Raw genomic sequence first — 16,043 nt, forward strand, 5'->3', positions numbered from 1 at the left:
GCTCAGAGAAACTGGTCCCAGGCCTCTCAGCCAGTAAAGGGTAGGTTGGGCCCAGTCTGCCTGCCAAGTCCAGAGTCTGGTCTCTCCATTATAGCATGTGTTGTAGTGTGCACCTGAGCAAAGTGACACCACACTGCTATCCTCTGGAGTTCTAGGACTGAATGAAATATTGTATTTCATCTTTTTTGATACTATTAGTAAGCTGACATCTAAGCCACCCCCTCACAATACCTTCCAGAGCCTTCCTATGACAAAATTATACAAGAGAAAAAGAAGCAAAGTTCATCAGAGTCTGGCCAAAATTCACTGCATTACACCCACTATGACGGCTATTATCAAAAAACCAAAAAATACAGGTTGGCAAGGATGTGGAGAAATTGGAACCCTTGTGCACTGATGATGGGAATGCAAAATGGTACAGCCACTGTAGAAAAGAGTTTGGTGGTTTCTCAAAAAATTAAACACAGAACTACCATAAAACCCAGCAATTCCACTCCTAGATGTATAACCAAAGGAAGTGAAAGGATTCGAACACATATTGTACACCAGTGTTCACTACAGCATTATTCACAATAGCCAAAAGGTGGTAACAATCCGTGTCCATCAAGGACAAACAAAATGTAGTATACACATATGATGGAATATTAGTCAACCATAAAATGGAATGAAATTCTAATACACTTTATGGCACAGATGAACCTTGAAAACATTATACTAAGTAAAATAAACCACACACAAAGGGACAAATACTGTATGATTCTGTCTATATGAAATATCTAGAATGGGTAAATGCGTAAAGACAGAAAGCAGATTGGGGAAAGGAAGAAGGAGGAGTTATTGTTTAAAGGGTACTAAGTTTCAATTTGAGGTAATGAAAAACTTTTGGAAACAGATGGTGGGAATGGTTGCACATTCTAAATGCAATAAATGCCACTGAATTGTACACTTAGAAAAGGTTAAAATGGAAAATTTTGTTACACAAATTTTACCACAATAAAATTTTTTTTTTAATTCATTTAAATAGATGCTGAATGAAGGCCTCTACTTCAAATAAAGTGTAAGCTTTTTAGAGCACAGACTTTAGTTAACCTTTCTGACTTCTGGTTCTATTCCAAATAGGCATGGTTCTCTATTAGGTGAAGCATTATTATAATGTGCTGTCACAACCAAGATGAGAAGAGTGTGCACCTGGGAAATGTTGGCTACAATGAAGAGAGACCTTCTCAAGGAACACAGGAAATAATACACAACAGAAACCCAAAAAAGAAGATAAATTCTAGAACGAGTAAATCTTTGGATTTGCTAAACTGAGCACAAGAGGGAAGTTAAATTTAGAAGAAGAAAATGGTGACAACAGTAAATAATAAAGCCAAGAAAAAAAAAAAAAACCACTGGAAAGATAATGAAGGGAAAAGAAAATGTCAGATAATTGGAAAGCGAGGAATAGTTAAAGGACTAGAGTTTTCAGCATGAAAAAACTGTAACATGGTTGAGAGTAGAATAAAAGAAGCCAAGACATACAAGGTCTCTGAGGTCCACATTTTAAAAGGGCATGAAAGGTTTCTGAAAGTCACAAATCAAAAATACCTCCATCCCAGGGGTCCTTTTTGGATGCTGTTCTTCTGAAAACCAGTTATGCAAACATTAAAACATCATCTAAAAGGGCTGAAGAGTAGTTTTTGTACAAATACAGACATATAGACCAAAGGAACAGAGTAGAAAGCCCAGAAACAGAATGTATTTATTTTAATAAATTTGTTATGTGATAAAGGAGGTATCATACACAAATTTTCTTGCCTTCATGGACTCAGCAAATGGTGTTGGAATACTAGGCTGGCAATACTAGGGCTGGTGTGAGATAGGGATCTAAATTAACTTCAGCTGGGGTAAGTTCAGGGTTTTTTTTTTTTTGTTTTGTTTTGTTTTTGTTTTTTTTTGTCTTCCTTTTTCCAATAATTTGATTTTTAATAACAGATGTTACAATTATTCAGTACCTTTAAGACTTCCCAAAGGCAAAGCAACTGCCAGCCTCACACAGTCGGGGAAAGCTTGGAGAAACACAAGTGATGACATGAGCTGTTCATTGGTCCCACTGATTGTATCTGTCAGACCTGTCCTCACCTGAGAGGCCCGAACCCCTTTCTGGTGTGTGCCTTTGGCTTGCTAGCTTCCCCTGGGAACAGCACTGCCTCCACTGGAGAGCTCCAGTTACTAGCCACAGCCTGATCCTTTTCTACGTCCTGGACCGCAGTCTCCCGTTACAGCCTGCACTCAGTTCCTGCCAACACACAGAGCAGCAACAGCAAACAGAATTGAAAAGTTACTAGATTTCTGGATGGTGATAACTCATTAACCTTAAAAGTGATTTTTAGAGATTCACATAAACAGATTTACTCCCAGAAAGTACAGTACAGAAAGACAGGGAATGAAAAGAATAACTTTAGAGTGGAGAAACCTGACAAACACTACCTCGAGTCACGTGACCAAGCTTAACATCAACAGTGATGAGTCCCCTTGAAAGCATATATCCCTGACATGATGTGGCAAGAAGGGTACTTTACCTCTGTGATCTTCCTCCAAAAAACATATTCCCATTCATAGTGACCTCAAGTGCTACAGAATAGAACTGCTCCACAGGGCTTTCTTGGTTGTAATCTTTATGGGAGCAGATCACTAGGCCTTTCTCCCACAGTGCTGCAGGGTGGGTTCAAACCACCACCCTCCAGGTCTGCAGTCAAGCTCAAGCCATTTGTGCCACCCAGGGACCCTAAAAAACACATTACCTCGGCCTAATCATGAGAAAAACATCAGACAAATCCAAATAGAGGGGCATTCTACAATATGCCTGACCAGTACTCCCCAAAACTGTCAAGGTCATCAAAAACAAGGAAAGTCTGAGAAACCGTCACAACTGAAAGGAACCTGAGGAGATGTGATCAGTAAATGCAATGTAGGATCCTGAACAGGATCCTGGAACAGAAAAAGGAAATGAGGTAAAAACTAAGAAAATCACAAGAAAATACGGACTTACTGGTTTATTAATTGTGACAAATGTTATCAAATTAACATAAGATGTTAATAATAGAGGAAGCTGGCTGTGGGGTATTAACAGACAATTTAAAAATTTGAAACTAACAAAAATCACAGTTTGGAGGGGAAAATCTGTAGCAAATATGACAAAAGATTAAGGTGTATATAACTGAAAGTCTATTAAACACATAAAAACAATCAGAAAAAAATAAAACAAGCAAAAGAAGAACAGGATTCATACAAAAGGAGGAGGCAGGGACAAGTCGGCAGAGTAGTCAGACGCTTCCTGCGGTCCCTCTTACAACAAAGACCCGAAAAAACAGGTGAATCGATTATATATGACAACCTAGGAGTTCTGAACATCAAAGACAAAGCTGAGGAGTCAAACTGAGCTGCAAGGGAAGGGAAAGACAGTTCAGAAGCAGCGAAGATTTGCCAGACCTGACCTGGCCAGCACCTTACAGGCTGGGTCAGCCAACGCGTGCTGACTGAGGCAAGTAGTAGCGCTCAGGACCCGTTTTCCACGACAGGAGAAATCAAGTGGCAGAGAGTCTGCACAAGCCTCTGGAACCAGGGAAGAGCAGCACTGAATCTGCGAAAGTTAAGTGCAAGCGGCTAACCTACAGCACAGAATCAAAAAAAATCCTTTCCCCTCTAGGAAGTACCTTTCTCCCATTCGCCCGCCCCCTCCCCACTCTGCTCCAGTCCCAGGCCAGCTTCAGCAATTGCTGCGCCAACTGGGCCGGAAGTGGGTCACATCATGTGCCCTGAGCCATTCTCCCAGCTTTGGAGCAGGAACAAATTAACAAACAATAAATGGGAAAAATAATCTTCCAGCTCTCCTAGGCGAGGGCCTCAGGGCAGGTACAGCCCCTTTGCCTAGGCACAGGCATAAAGGGTCCATGGACTCTGAATGCCTTTCACCCTGCCCAGACCCATGTGGACCCACTTCAACAGTGTAAGCCCTCATGAGCACAATACAACAGGATAAACACCTGAAGCCTATTCTCAACTGCAACAGTAAGGAGGAGTTGGCAGATTCCTGACACTTGACACCACCCTGCCCATTAAGCAGCATTCTTACCTACCCACATCAGGGGCCTGAGGACTGGTGGCTCCAACCACTCCACCGAGCCACCCAGGACAGGGGTCTGAGAAAAAGAGGTGCCTTCCGGTCCTTACAGCCAACAGCATTGAGTGTCCAAAATCCGGCTGTAAAACCTACCCACCTACGTACTCTAGGGAACAGGGACACGCCTTCCACCCAGGTACTCAGGGCAGCCATCAGCTCCCTACCTTCCTTGCTCAGCACATAACCCCCGACTGCAGCCAGATACCTGTGCCTGCTCCAATCACCCCTACATAGCCCCGCCCATCTAGGGTTGTAGGTGAGAGCCTTCACCACGCACTCCATGACTGACAACCTGGACACTTTAGCTGAATCCACGCAAAACAAGTAAATGAACTCCCGGGCTCACATACCTAATAGCAGCTCTAACCACCTGGTGACAGGACGTGAGAGCTTCAAAGACACCAATAATCAAAGCAGCTCATAAGACTAGTATATTTGGGTATATCAAAACAAAACAATAAGAAGCTAGGACACACACAAGGTAACTATGAGCCCAAGAGACAGAAAGGCTACATGAACTAGAGACTACATCATCCTGAGACCAGAAGAACTAGATGGTGCCTGGCTACAACCGATGACTGCCCTGACAGGGAGCACAACAGAGAACCCCTGAGGGAGCAGGAGACCAGTGGGATGCAAACCCCAAATTCTCATAAAAAGACCAGACTTAATGGTCTAAGACTAGAAGAATCCCGGCAGTCATGGTCCCCAAACCTTCTGTTGGCCCAGGACAGGAACCATTCCCGAAGCCAACTCATCAGACATGGATTGGACTGGACAATGGGTTAGAGAGAGATGCTGATGAGGAGTGAGCTACTTGTATCAGGTGGACACTTGAGACTATGCTGGTACCTCCTGTCTGGAGGGCAGATGGTAGGGTAGAGGGGGTTAGAAACTGGCGAAAAGGACACGAAAAAAGAGAGTAGAGGGAGAGAGCAGGCTGTCTCATTAGAGTAAGTGGGAGTATGTAGTAAAGTATATATAAGTTTATATGTGAGAGGCTGACTTGATTTGCAAACTTTCACTTAAAGCACAATAAAATTAAAAAAAAAAAAGAAGAAGCTAGGACACAGTAAACCAAAACAAAACTGCTGCCATTGACTCAATTTCAAATCATAACGAGCCATAAATATAATAACTAATTGATGACTCAGAGACAACAATCAATTATCAACTCACATAAAAAGTTAGACCATGATGGCTTTGGTAAGCAGCCAAAACAAAGAACTAAAAAACCTCCCAGAGGAAGATAAGATCTCGGAATTACCAGAAGCAGGATTCAAAAGATTAATATACAGAGCCTTCAAGGAATCAGTAAGGAGATCAGGCAAAACATAGAACAAGCCAAGAAACACACAAAGCAACAGAGGAACATAACAAGGTTGTACAAGAGCATAATGTCAAATTTAACAGGCTACAAGAATCTATAGAAAGATGGCAAATAGAAATCCAAAAGATTAACAATAAAATTTCAGAATTAGACAACTCAATAAAAAGTCACAGGAGGAGAACTGAGGCAATGGAAGTCAGAATTAGGAAGACTGACAATAAACCATTAGATACCAATTTATTTTAGGAAAAATCAGAAGTATTTTAAAAAATGAAGAAACCCTGAGAATTATATGGGACTCTATCAAGAGAAATAACCTAGGAGTGACTGGAGTACAAGAACAGTGGGTATAACAGAAAATACAGAGAGAATTGTTGACAGAAAACTTCCTGATATCTGAAAGATGAGAAGATATCTATCCAAGAAGCTCATGAAACCCCACAGAGGGTAGATCCCAAAAGAAAGTCTCCAAGACATATTATAATCAAACTTGCCAAACCAAAGATATGGAGAGAATTTTGAGAATGGTTAGGGACAAACAAGAAGTCATCTACAAAGGAGAGTCAATAAGACTAAATTCTGATTTCTCAGTAGAAACCATACAGGCAAGAAGGCAGTGGAATATATAAAGCCTTGAATGAAAAAAATTGCCAGCCAAGAATTACATATCCAGCAATTTCCAAATAAACAGAAGTTAAGGGAATTTGTAAAAACCAAACAAAAATTACAAGAAATACTAAAAGACGTCCTCCAGTTAGAAAATCAATAACATCAGATAACAACCCAAGACTAGAACACAGGACAGAACAACCAAATACCAACCCAGATAGAGAAGGCACAAAAATAAAGCTAAAACATTGAAAATAGGGAAACAGAGACATCAATATGTAAAAGATGACAACATTAAAACAAAAAAGAGGGACTAAACAATGTAGTCATAGAACTTTCATATGGAGAGGAAGTCGAGGTGATATCATGAAATAAAAGATTGGTTTAAACTTAAAAAAATGGAGGTAAATATTAAGGTAACCAGAAAGGAAACTAACAATCCTACACATCAAAATAAAAAACAAGAAAAACATAAAGACTCAGCAAATAAAAAATCAACAACAATGAAAAAGATGAAAAGAAAATACATAAAGAAAAACAACTCAGCAAAGAAAATTAAGTGGAACAAAAAAAACTGTCAACAACACACACACACACACAAAATATATCAAAATGACAGCACTCAACTCATACCTATCAATAATTACACTGAATGTAAATGGTCTAAATGCACCAATAAAGAGACTATGGTAGAACATACAAAAAACACTATCCATCTACATGCTGCCTACAAGAGACACACCTTAATCTCAAAGACACAAACTAAAGCTCAAAAGATGCATAAAAATATACCAAGCAAACAACAATGAAAAAACAGCAGGAGTGGTAATATTAATCTCTAACAAAATAGACTTTAAAGCAAAATCTACCACAAAGGATAAGGAAGGACACTATATAATGATCAAAGGGTCAATACACCAGGAGGACACAACCATAATAAACATTTATGCACCCAATAACAGGGCTCCAAAATATATAAAACAAACTCTAACAGCATTGAAAAGAGAAATAGACAGCTCCACAATAATAGTAGGAGGCTTCAACATACCACTTTCAGTGAAGGACAGAACATTCAGAAAGAGACTCAATAAAGACAATGAAGATCTAAATACCACAATCAACCAACTTAATCTCATAAACATATACAGAACACTCCACCCAAAAGCAGCCAATTATACTTCCCTTTTTCAACGCACATGGAATATTCTCCAGAAAAGACCACATATTAGGCCAAAAAGCAAGCCTTAAAAGAATCTAAAACATTGAAATATTACAAAGTATCTTTTCTGACCAAAAGTCAAAAAAGTAGAAATCAATAACAGAGGAAGCAAGGGAAAAAAATCAAATACATGGAAACTGAACAATACCTTGCTCAAAAACTACTAGGTTACAGAAGAAATCAAATACAAAATAAACTCATAGAATCAAACTAGAATGAAAATACATCCTACCAGAACCTTTAGGACACTGCAAAAACAGTGCTCAGAGGTCAATTTAAAGCAGTAAATGTACACATCCAAAAAGAAGGGGCCAAAATCAAAACATTAACCCTAAAACTCGAACAAATAGTGAACAGCAAAAAAGGCCCAAAGGCACCAGAAGAAAGGAAATATTAAAAATTAGAGCAGAAATAAATGAAATAGAGAATAGAAAAACAATTGAAAGAATTAACAAGACCAAAATCTGGTTATTTGGAAAGATTAACAAAATTGATAAACCATTGTCAAACTGACAAAAGAAAAGCAGGAGAGAAACCAAATAAGCCAAATAAGAAATGAGATGGGCGATATCACAGCAGACCCAACTGAAATTAGAAGAATCAGAATACGATGAAAAATTGTACTCCAGCATATATGAAAATCTAGAGGAAATGGACAAATTTCTAGAAACACACTACCTACCTAAACTAACACAAATTGAGGTAGAAAAACTAAATAAACATATAACAAAAGAAGAGATTGAAGAGGTAATTTTAAAACTCCCAACAAAAAAAAAGCCCTCGCCCTAACGGCTTCACTGGAGAATTGTACCAAACTTTCAGAGAAGAGTTAACACTACTATTAAAGGTATTTCAGAGCATAGAAAAGGCTGGAAGACTAGAAACTCATTCTATGAAGCCACCATAACCTTGATACCAAAACCAGGTAAAGACACCATGAAAAAAGAAAATTACAGAACAATCTCCCTCATGAACACAGACATAAAAATCCTCAACAAAATTCTAGCCAATAGAATTCAACAACGTATCAAAAAAATAATTCACCATGACCAAGTGGGATTCATACCAGGTATGCAGGGATGGTTCAACATTAGAAAAAAAATCAATGTAATCCATCACATAAATAAAACAAAAGAACCACATGATCTTATCAAGTGATGTAGAAAAGGCATTTGACAAAGTCCAGCACCCACTGATGATAAAAACTCTCAGCAAAATAGGAACAGAAGGAAAATCCCTCAACATATTAAGGGCATTTATACAAAGCCAACAGCCAACATCATCCTAAAGGGAGAGAGTCTGAAAGCATTCCCCTGAGAACAGGAACCAGACAAGGATGCCCTTTATCACTACTGTTATTCAGCATTGTGCTGGAGGTCCTGGCCAGAGAAATATGGCAAGAAAAAGAAATAAAGGGCACCTAAATTGGTAAGGAAGACATAAAAGCATCCCTATTTGCAGATGATATGATCTTATACTCAGAAAACCCCAAAGAATCCACAAGAAAACTACTGGAGGTAATAGAAGTTTTCAGCAAAGTATCCGGATACAAGACAAACATACAAAAATCAGTAGGATTCCTCTACACCAACAAAGAGAGCTTCAGAGAGGAAATCACCAAATTAATACCATTTACAATAGCCCCCAAGAAGATAAAGTACTTAGGAATAAATCTAGCCACAGACGTAGAAGACCTATGCAAACAAAACTAGAAGACACTACTGCAAGAAACCAGAAGAGACTGACATAAGTGGAAAAGCATACCTTGCTCATGGATAGGAAGTCCCAAACCTTGTGAAAATGTCAGTTCTACCCAAAGTGATCTACAAATACAATGCAATCCCAATCCAAATTCCAAGGACATTTTTTAATGAGATGGAGAAACAAATCATCAACTTTTACACTGAAAAAGGAAAACAAAGTGGGAGGCCTCACACCACCTGATTTTAGAACCTATCATACTGACATGGTCATCAAAACAGCCTGGTACTAGTACAACAGATACATAGACCAACGGAACAGATTTGAGAATCCAGGTGTAAATTCATCCACCTATGAGCAGCTGATATTTGACAAAGGCCCAAAGTCAGTTAAATGGGGAAAAGACAGTCTATTTAACAAATGGTGCTGACATAAATGGATATCCATCTGCAAAAAAATGAAACAAGATCCATAACACACACCATGTACAAAAACTAACTCAAAATGGATCAAAGACCTAAATACAAAATCTGAAACGATAAATATCATGGAAGAAAAAACAGGGACAATACTAGGAGCCCTAATACATGGCATAAACAGACTACAAACCATAACTAACAATGCAAAAACACCAGAAGAGAAACTAGATAACTGGGAGCTCCTAAAAATCACATATGCTCATCAAAAGACTTCACCAAAATAGTTAAAAGACAACTTACAGACTGGGAAAAAAATTTTTTGGCTACAACATATCCAATTAGGGCCTAATCTCTAAAATCTACAAGATACTGCAAAACCTCAACAACAAAAAGACAAATAACCCAATTACGAATTGGGCAAAGGATATGAACAGGAACGTCATCAAAGAAGACATTCAGGCAGCTAACAGATACATGAAAAAATGTTCCGATCATCAGCCATTAGAGAAATGCAAATCAAAATTATACTGAGATATCATCTTACCCCAACACAGCTAGCATTAATCAAAAAAACACAAAATAATAAATGTTAGAGAGGTTGTGAAGAGACTGGAACATTTATACACTGCTAGTGGTAATGTAAAATGGTACAAGCACTTTGGAAATCCATTTGGCACTTCTTTATAAAGCTAGAAATAGAAATACCATATGATCCAGCAATCCTACTCCTAGGAATATATTCTAGAGAAATAAGAGCCAACACACAAATAGACATATGCACACCCATGTTCACTGCAGCATGTTCACAATACCAAAAGATGGGAACAACCTAGACGTCCATCAATGAGATGAATGGATAAACAAACTATGGTACATACACACAATGGAGTACTATGCAACAATAACGAACAATGATGAATCTGCGAAGCATCTCACAATGTGGATGAATCTGGAGGGCATTATGCTGAGTGAAATAAGTCAATCACAAAAGAACAAACACTGTATAAGACTGCTATTATAAGAACTCAAGAAAAGGTTGAAACAGAAAAAAACATTCTTTGATGGTTATGAAGGTGCGCAGGAAGGGAGAGAGGAATCTACATTAAAAAAAAACTACATAGTATAGAAGAATTATCTTAGGTTAAGTTAAGGACAACACACAATACAGGGGAAGTCAGCAAAACTGGACTAAACCAAAAGCTAGGAAGTTTCCTGAACACAACCAAATACTTTGAGGGACACAGTAGCAGGGGCGGGATCGTGAGACCATGGTTTTGGGGGACATCTAGGTCAACTGGCCTAGCAAAATTTACTAAGAAAATGTTCTGCATCCCACTTTGGTGAGTGGTGTCTAGGAACTTAAAATCTTGCAAGTGGCCATCTAAGATGCATCAATTGGTCCCAACCCACCTGGAGCACAGGAGAATGAAGAACACCAAAGACGCAAGGAAAATATTACCCCAAAAAACAAAGGAGCCACATAAACCACAGTCTCCATCAGGCTGAGACCAGACAGGGAACACAACAGAGAGTCCCTGACAGAGCAGGAGAAATGTGTGGTGCAGAACTCAAATTCACGTAAAAAGACCAGGCTTAACGGTCTGAGTGAGACTAGAGGAACCCCAGAAGACATGGCCCCCGGACTCTCTGTTAACCCAGAACTAAAACCGTTCCTGAACCTAACTCTTCAGACAAAGGCTAGACTGGACTATAAAACATAAAATAATACTCATGAAGAGGGTGCTTCTTAGTTCAAGTAGAGACAGAAGACTAAATGGGCGGCTCCTTTCCGGAGGCGGGATGAGAAGGAAAAAAGGGATAGATGCTGGTTGAATGGACACGGGGAACCTGGGGTGGAAAAGGAGAGTGTGCTGTCACATTGTAGAGGCTACAACTAGGATCACATACCAATATGTGTATGAATTTTTATGAGAAATTAACTTGAGCTATAAACTTTCACCTAAAACACAATAAATAAAATCAAAGAAGAATCCATACAAAAGGAAATGCATTTTACTAAACAAACAATAATGATTAATAAAGGAAATTTATAAACTGAAACAATTATGTGTCATTTAATATTTAAAGTTGTAAAATGGTTTTCCAGAAATCCTCAGTTACAGTGATTCTACAGTTCTTCACTTAGAGTTACTGCTGGCCACAGAAACTGATAAAACTTTTCGGAAAGCAATTTGAGATACATATAGGCAACAATAAAAATATTCATCCTTTTTAATCCAGTAATCCTACATCTATGGAATTACCCCTTGGAAACAACTTAAAAATACGACAAAGCTATCTATACACATGAAAATATTCCATACTTAGTTTTAAGTTTTTAAACCGATAGCAACCTAAGTGTCTAACAATTAGGAAATGGGTAAGTAAATTATGGCATTCCTCTTGTTCTAATATGATGTAATCATTAAAAAAAAAAAATTAAAATCTATGTAGGCTTATCAGAAATGCTTGTAATTTTGTGTAAGACGAAGGCAAAAATGTACACTATGAAGCCAATCATGTAAATAAGTATGGACAAGAATTAAAAGGTTGGCTATAAACAAATAAAAATAATTTAAGTTGTTGTAAAACTTTTTTCTTTTAATTTAGTGTTGTAAGAAATAATACTCAAAAATATATTTGATAGTAACTTTAGACAGACGCCCCCCTTAATCACATCCTAACTCTTAAATTACAGAAACGATGTGTTTTCTGAGAGTAGCCACTACTTTCAAAAAAAAAAAAAGAATGAGATATTTACATTTTGTATAAGAGAACCATCTATTTTTCTTGGCTACATAACTTTTATTACTTCATTACTTACACAGGGATGGACTCCAAAGCATCTTCAAAGATATCCTGGGGGGGGGGGGGATAAAAAATACAGTGAGTTTCTCAAAAATTAAGAACTCTACATTTAAAAGAGAAAATGATTATGCATATTGTGTATGGAAAAACCCTGGTGGCATAGTAGTTAAGTGCTACGGCTGCTATCCAAGAGGTCGGCAGTTCAAATCCGCCAGGCGCTCCTTGGGAACTCCATGGGGCAGTTCTACTCTGTCCTATAGGGTCGCTATGAGTCAGAATCAACTCGATAGCAGGATTTGGTTTTATTGTGTACGGAAGGAGCTCTGGTGGTGCAGTGGTTAAGCACTTGGGTGCTAACCAAAAAGTCGGCAGTTTGAACCCGGCAGTCACTCCACGGGAGAAAGACGTGGCGGTCTGCTTCTATGAAGATTTACAGCTTGGAAACCCTGTGGGGTAGCTCTACTCTGTCCTATAGGGTCGCCATGAGTTGGAATCAACTGGATGGCAGTGGGGTGGGTGGGTAGATTGAGCCTCAGGGCAGGGAGAGGGAGGCAGTTTTTTGCAGGAGAGTAAAGCATGCTGGTGAATTGCTCAGCTTCAGAGGCGAATAGCATTCCCTTCAGAGAAATCAACCATATGAATTCAAGTGAGATCCTTTTTTTTTTTTCTTTTTTCTTGGTAATTAAGACAGGTAAACCACTCAGCTAGCAATCAAACCAGGCAAATTTGAAGAGAGTGTGACTTCTTTAATAGAGCTGTATTTCACTCCTCAGACTGATTTACCCCAGATCTAGAATAGAACAAATAACAGGACTTGCTCAATTTAGTCTTCTTTTTCTCCGTGGCTAGCCAAGCTAGTCTCCTCTGGGCCTTCATTTCACATCTAAATGCACTACCCTCCTTCACCAGCCTTTCCCCCAGTTCAATCTGTACCACATATGACAGCCCCTTCCTTTACGCCACTGGCCTGTTGAAAAGATACAACAGGAGAAAAACCTGAACACACCCCACACTCATACATACTAACTCATAACTCACAGTCTCACATACAAACTCAGTCATACTTATCCATATGCACACTCACACACTCACAAATCCATATACCCCCAATTCATACACACTGACTCACAAGCTCACACACAGTCATGCTTATTCACATGCACACTCACACACCCTCACAAATCTATATACCCCCAACTCATACCCAGTCTCACATACAAATTCACAGTCATACTCACACACACTCACACCCTCACTCACCCACACAACCCAAGCCAGAAGGATCTCTGCAAGATCACCTCAGGTCTCCCTACTCCCACACCTGATAACCTCCATTTAATTCTTGAAAAAACAGTGACAGTAACTTTTTTCTCTTCTTTTCTTTCTCTTCTTTTAACTTAATAAGCTCATACGTTCCAGGGTCCTAGATCCCTTTAAGAGCTTTCCATTGCACTTAAAGTCCTCTCAGTGATCTATAGAGCCCAAGGCCATTCAGCCCCACGTGACTATGACCAAATCTTCACCCACTTGCCCGCCTCCCTGCTCATTCCACTTCAGTCACAGGTCTGTCTTCGTGCTCTGTGAACCAAGCAACTCATCCCACACCTCTCTGCACTGTTTCCGCCTCCCTAGGATGCTCTTCATTCAACTCTTGATGTGGTTGACTCACTGTCATCCTGCCCTTGTCAGCTCAGAAAGCCACCTCCTCAAAGAGACCATCGTTGACTACCCTCATTAAAATTCCTAAGAACAGCAGCTCACTAATAGTTTTTCATCACTCGACTTATTTCATTCATAATAGTTGTCATAATCTCTAATCATCTGGTTTGCTTTCTTGGTTCCTGTCTGTCTTCTTCAGGGCGGGCTCTTCATTATCATGTTCACAGAAGAGTCACCAGAGCTTGGCACAGAGCTGTTGCTCCATAAACACTTGTTGTCTATGAATGGATCCAGCTAGGACTCTCACAACCCCCTTAGAGATATGATACAGAAATGAAGAAGGAGGGTTAGAGACCTTTCCCCTTGTGTAACTATTAATATTGAACAGTGTTTAGGCCATACTGGAGTCTGCATTTAGACAGGAAAGAAAAAATTGTATAAATACTGAAAAAGAAGAAACAAGGTTATAAGTAGTGGCAGAACTGAATTTAGAATTTGGGATCCCTGACCCTACTGAGGAAACTCTCATAGCATAGTAGTTAAGATCTACGGCTGCTAACCAAGAAGTTAGCAGTTCAAATCTGCCAGGTGCTCCCTGGAAACTCTATGGGGCAGTTCTACTCCATCCTATAGGGTCACCATGAGCTGGAATCGACTTGACGACAGTGGGTTTGGTTTTTGGTTTTGAACCCTATTGATCTAGGATCCCTGGTGGTGCAGCAGTTAAGCACTCAGCTGCTAGGCAAAAGGTAGGTGGTCCAAACCACCAACAAGTTCACGGGAGAAAGATAGAGCATTCTGCTTCTGTAAAGATTCAAAGCCTTGGAAACCCTAAGGGGCAATTCTACTGTGTCCTATAGGGTTGCCATGAATCAGAGCTGACTCGACAGCAACAGGTTTGGGTTTTTATGTTTGTTTTTTGACCCTATTAATCTACATTAATTTTTTATTTTGCCAGTAAAGGAGGTAGGGTTTGAGACAACTACATATCAGCCTCACTCTTCAGAGGTGAGTTACTAAGCAAAATCGAAAGTTCATAAACCAGTTACTGGAAGAGAAATGAGCTAGTCCTGAAGCAAAAGGGCCTAATAGTAAAAAGATTCTTCCCTGGCCTCTAGAAAAGTACCAAAGGGAGAAAGACTTTTTTCTCCAAATGAAAAGTCTGAAACGCCTCTTGGTATCACAGATTTTGTATTTTTGAGTCACAGCTCAACGTTCCACCTGCTGGCACACAGGTCATCGTGCTAGGAGCTATGGAGAAAGGAGACAATCTGCTCTCCAAGAACCCACATCTGGCTGTGACGTATCAATTGCCTGTATGTGTCAGAGCCCAGCTCACAGTCCCACTGGCATCACTGCTGAGCCCAGCCATGCTTACCTTTACCAAGTCAGGTAAACCTACCCCTGAAACCTACCCCACTCCCAGATGACTCACTGTGGTCATGCTAACCGACACAGATGTGAAGAAAGGGCATGGGAGTGCTAGTCACCTTTCTAGACAATTTTCTTCTTAATTTGTAACTTGTCATATTCTGAGTAGCAAAAAGGCATGCAAACAACAGGTTCTTAATAAATATTTAATTTAAAAATCTTAAATGACGAAGATATTAAGGATGAAAATAAGCCAGAATACAAATGTTTACATTATTTTTACCCTGAGGGGAGAGTCGAGAATAAAGATTTAACAAATACGCTACTAACAGTAGCAATTTCAAATCTATGTATTAATTTCAGAAGAGATCAAATACATTTACAAACTTTACAGACTTCCTGAATTTTAGTTCACTTTATGGCAATAAAAGGATTATGTGATAAATATTACTCCAAGAAGGAAAAGGAAGTAGAAAGTAACCTGACAAAAATTAAAAGAATTAGGTACCAAAAATCCAAAGGACCCCCAGAGGCATATGGTTAAGTGTTCGGCTGCTAATAGAAAAGTCAGTGGTTCGAACCCACCAGCTGCTCCATGGGAGAAAAGACCTGGCAATCTGCTCCACTAACAATTACACCCTAAAAACCCCTGTGGGGCAGTTTTACTCTGTCCTATAGGGTCTCTTTTTTATAGGGTCGCTACAAGTAAGGATCAACTCGATGGCACACAACCACAAATCCAAAAAGGTGAATCACCTCTCTAGG

At 39.4% G+C, this 16,043-nt stretch overlaps 1 protein-coding gene across 7 annotated transcripts in view; it reads right to left on the minus strand.

Annotated features, from left to right (window-relative positions):
* Positions 1-16,043, minus strand: part of TTC39B (tetratricopeptide repeat domain 39B) — a 140,809-nt gene that overhangs the window by 90,801 nt on the left and 33,965 nt on the right. For 5 of the 7 annotated variants that reach the window (XR_007518563.1, XM_049894832.1, XM_049894830.1 and 2 more), the window contains exon 2: positions 12,265-12,299. The exons of 1 other annotated variant lie outside the window; for it this stretch is intronic. Coding sequence is in view for 4 of the 6 variants with exons in the window: in XM_049894832.1 (XP_049750789.1) it covers positions 12,265-12,299 (35 nt within the window). In the remaining 2 variants the exon portion in view is untranslated. Of the gene's footprint in view, positions 1-2,121; positions 2,279-12,264; positions 12,300-16,043 lie in introns of all 7 variants that reach the window. One more of the 7 variants, XM_049894828.1, reaches the window with a different exon arrangement.

The sequence above is a fragment of the Elephas maximus genome, chromosome 9 (genome assembly GCF_024166365.1).
Source record: "Elephas maximus indicus isolate mEleMax1 chromosome 9, mEleMax1 primary haplotype, whole genome shotgun sequence".
Taxonomy (NCBI): domain Eukaryota; kingdom Metazoa; phylum Chordata; class Mammalia; order Proboscidea; family Elephantidae; genus Elephas; species Elephas maximus.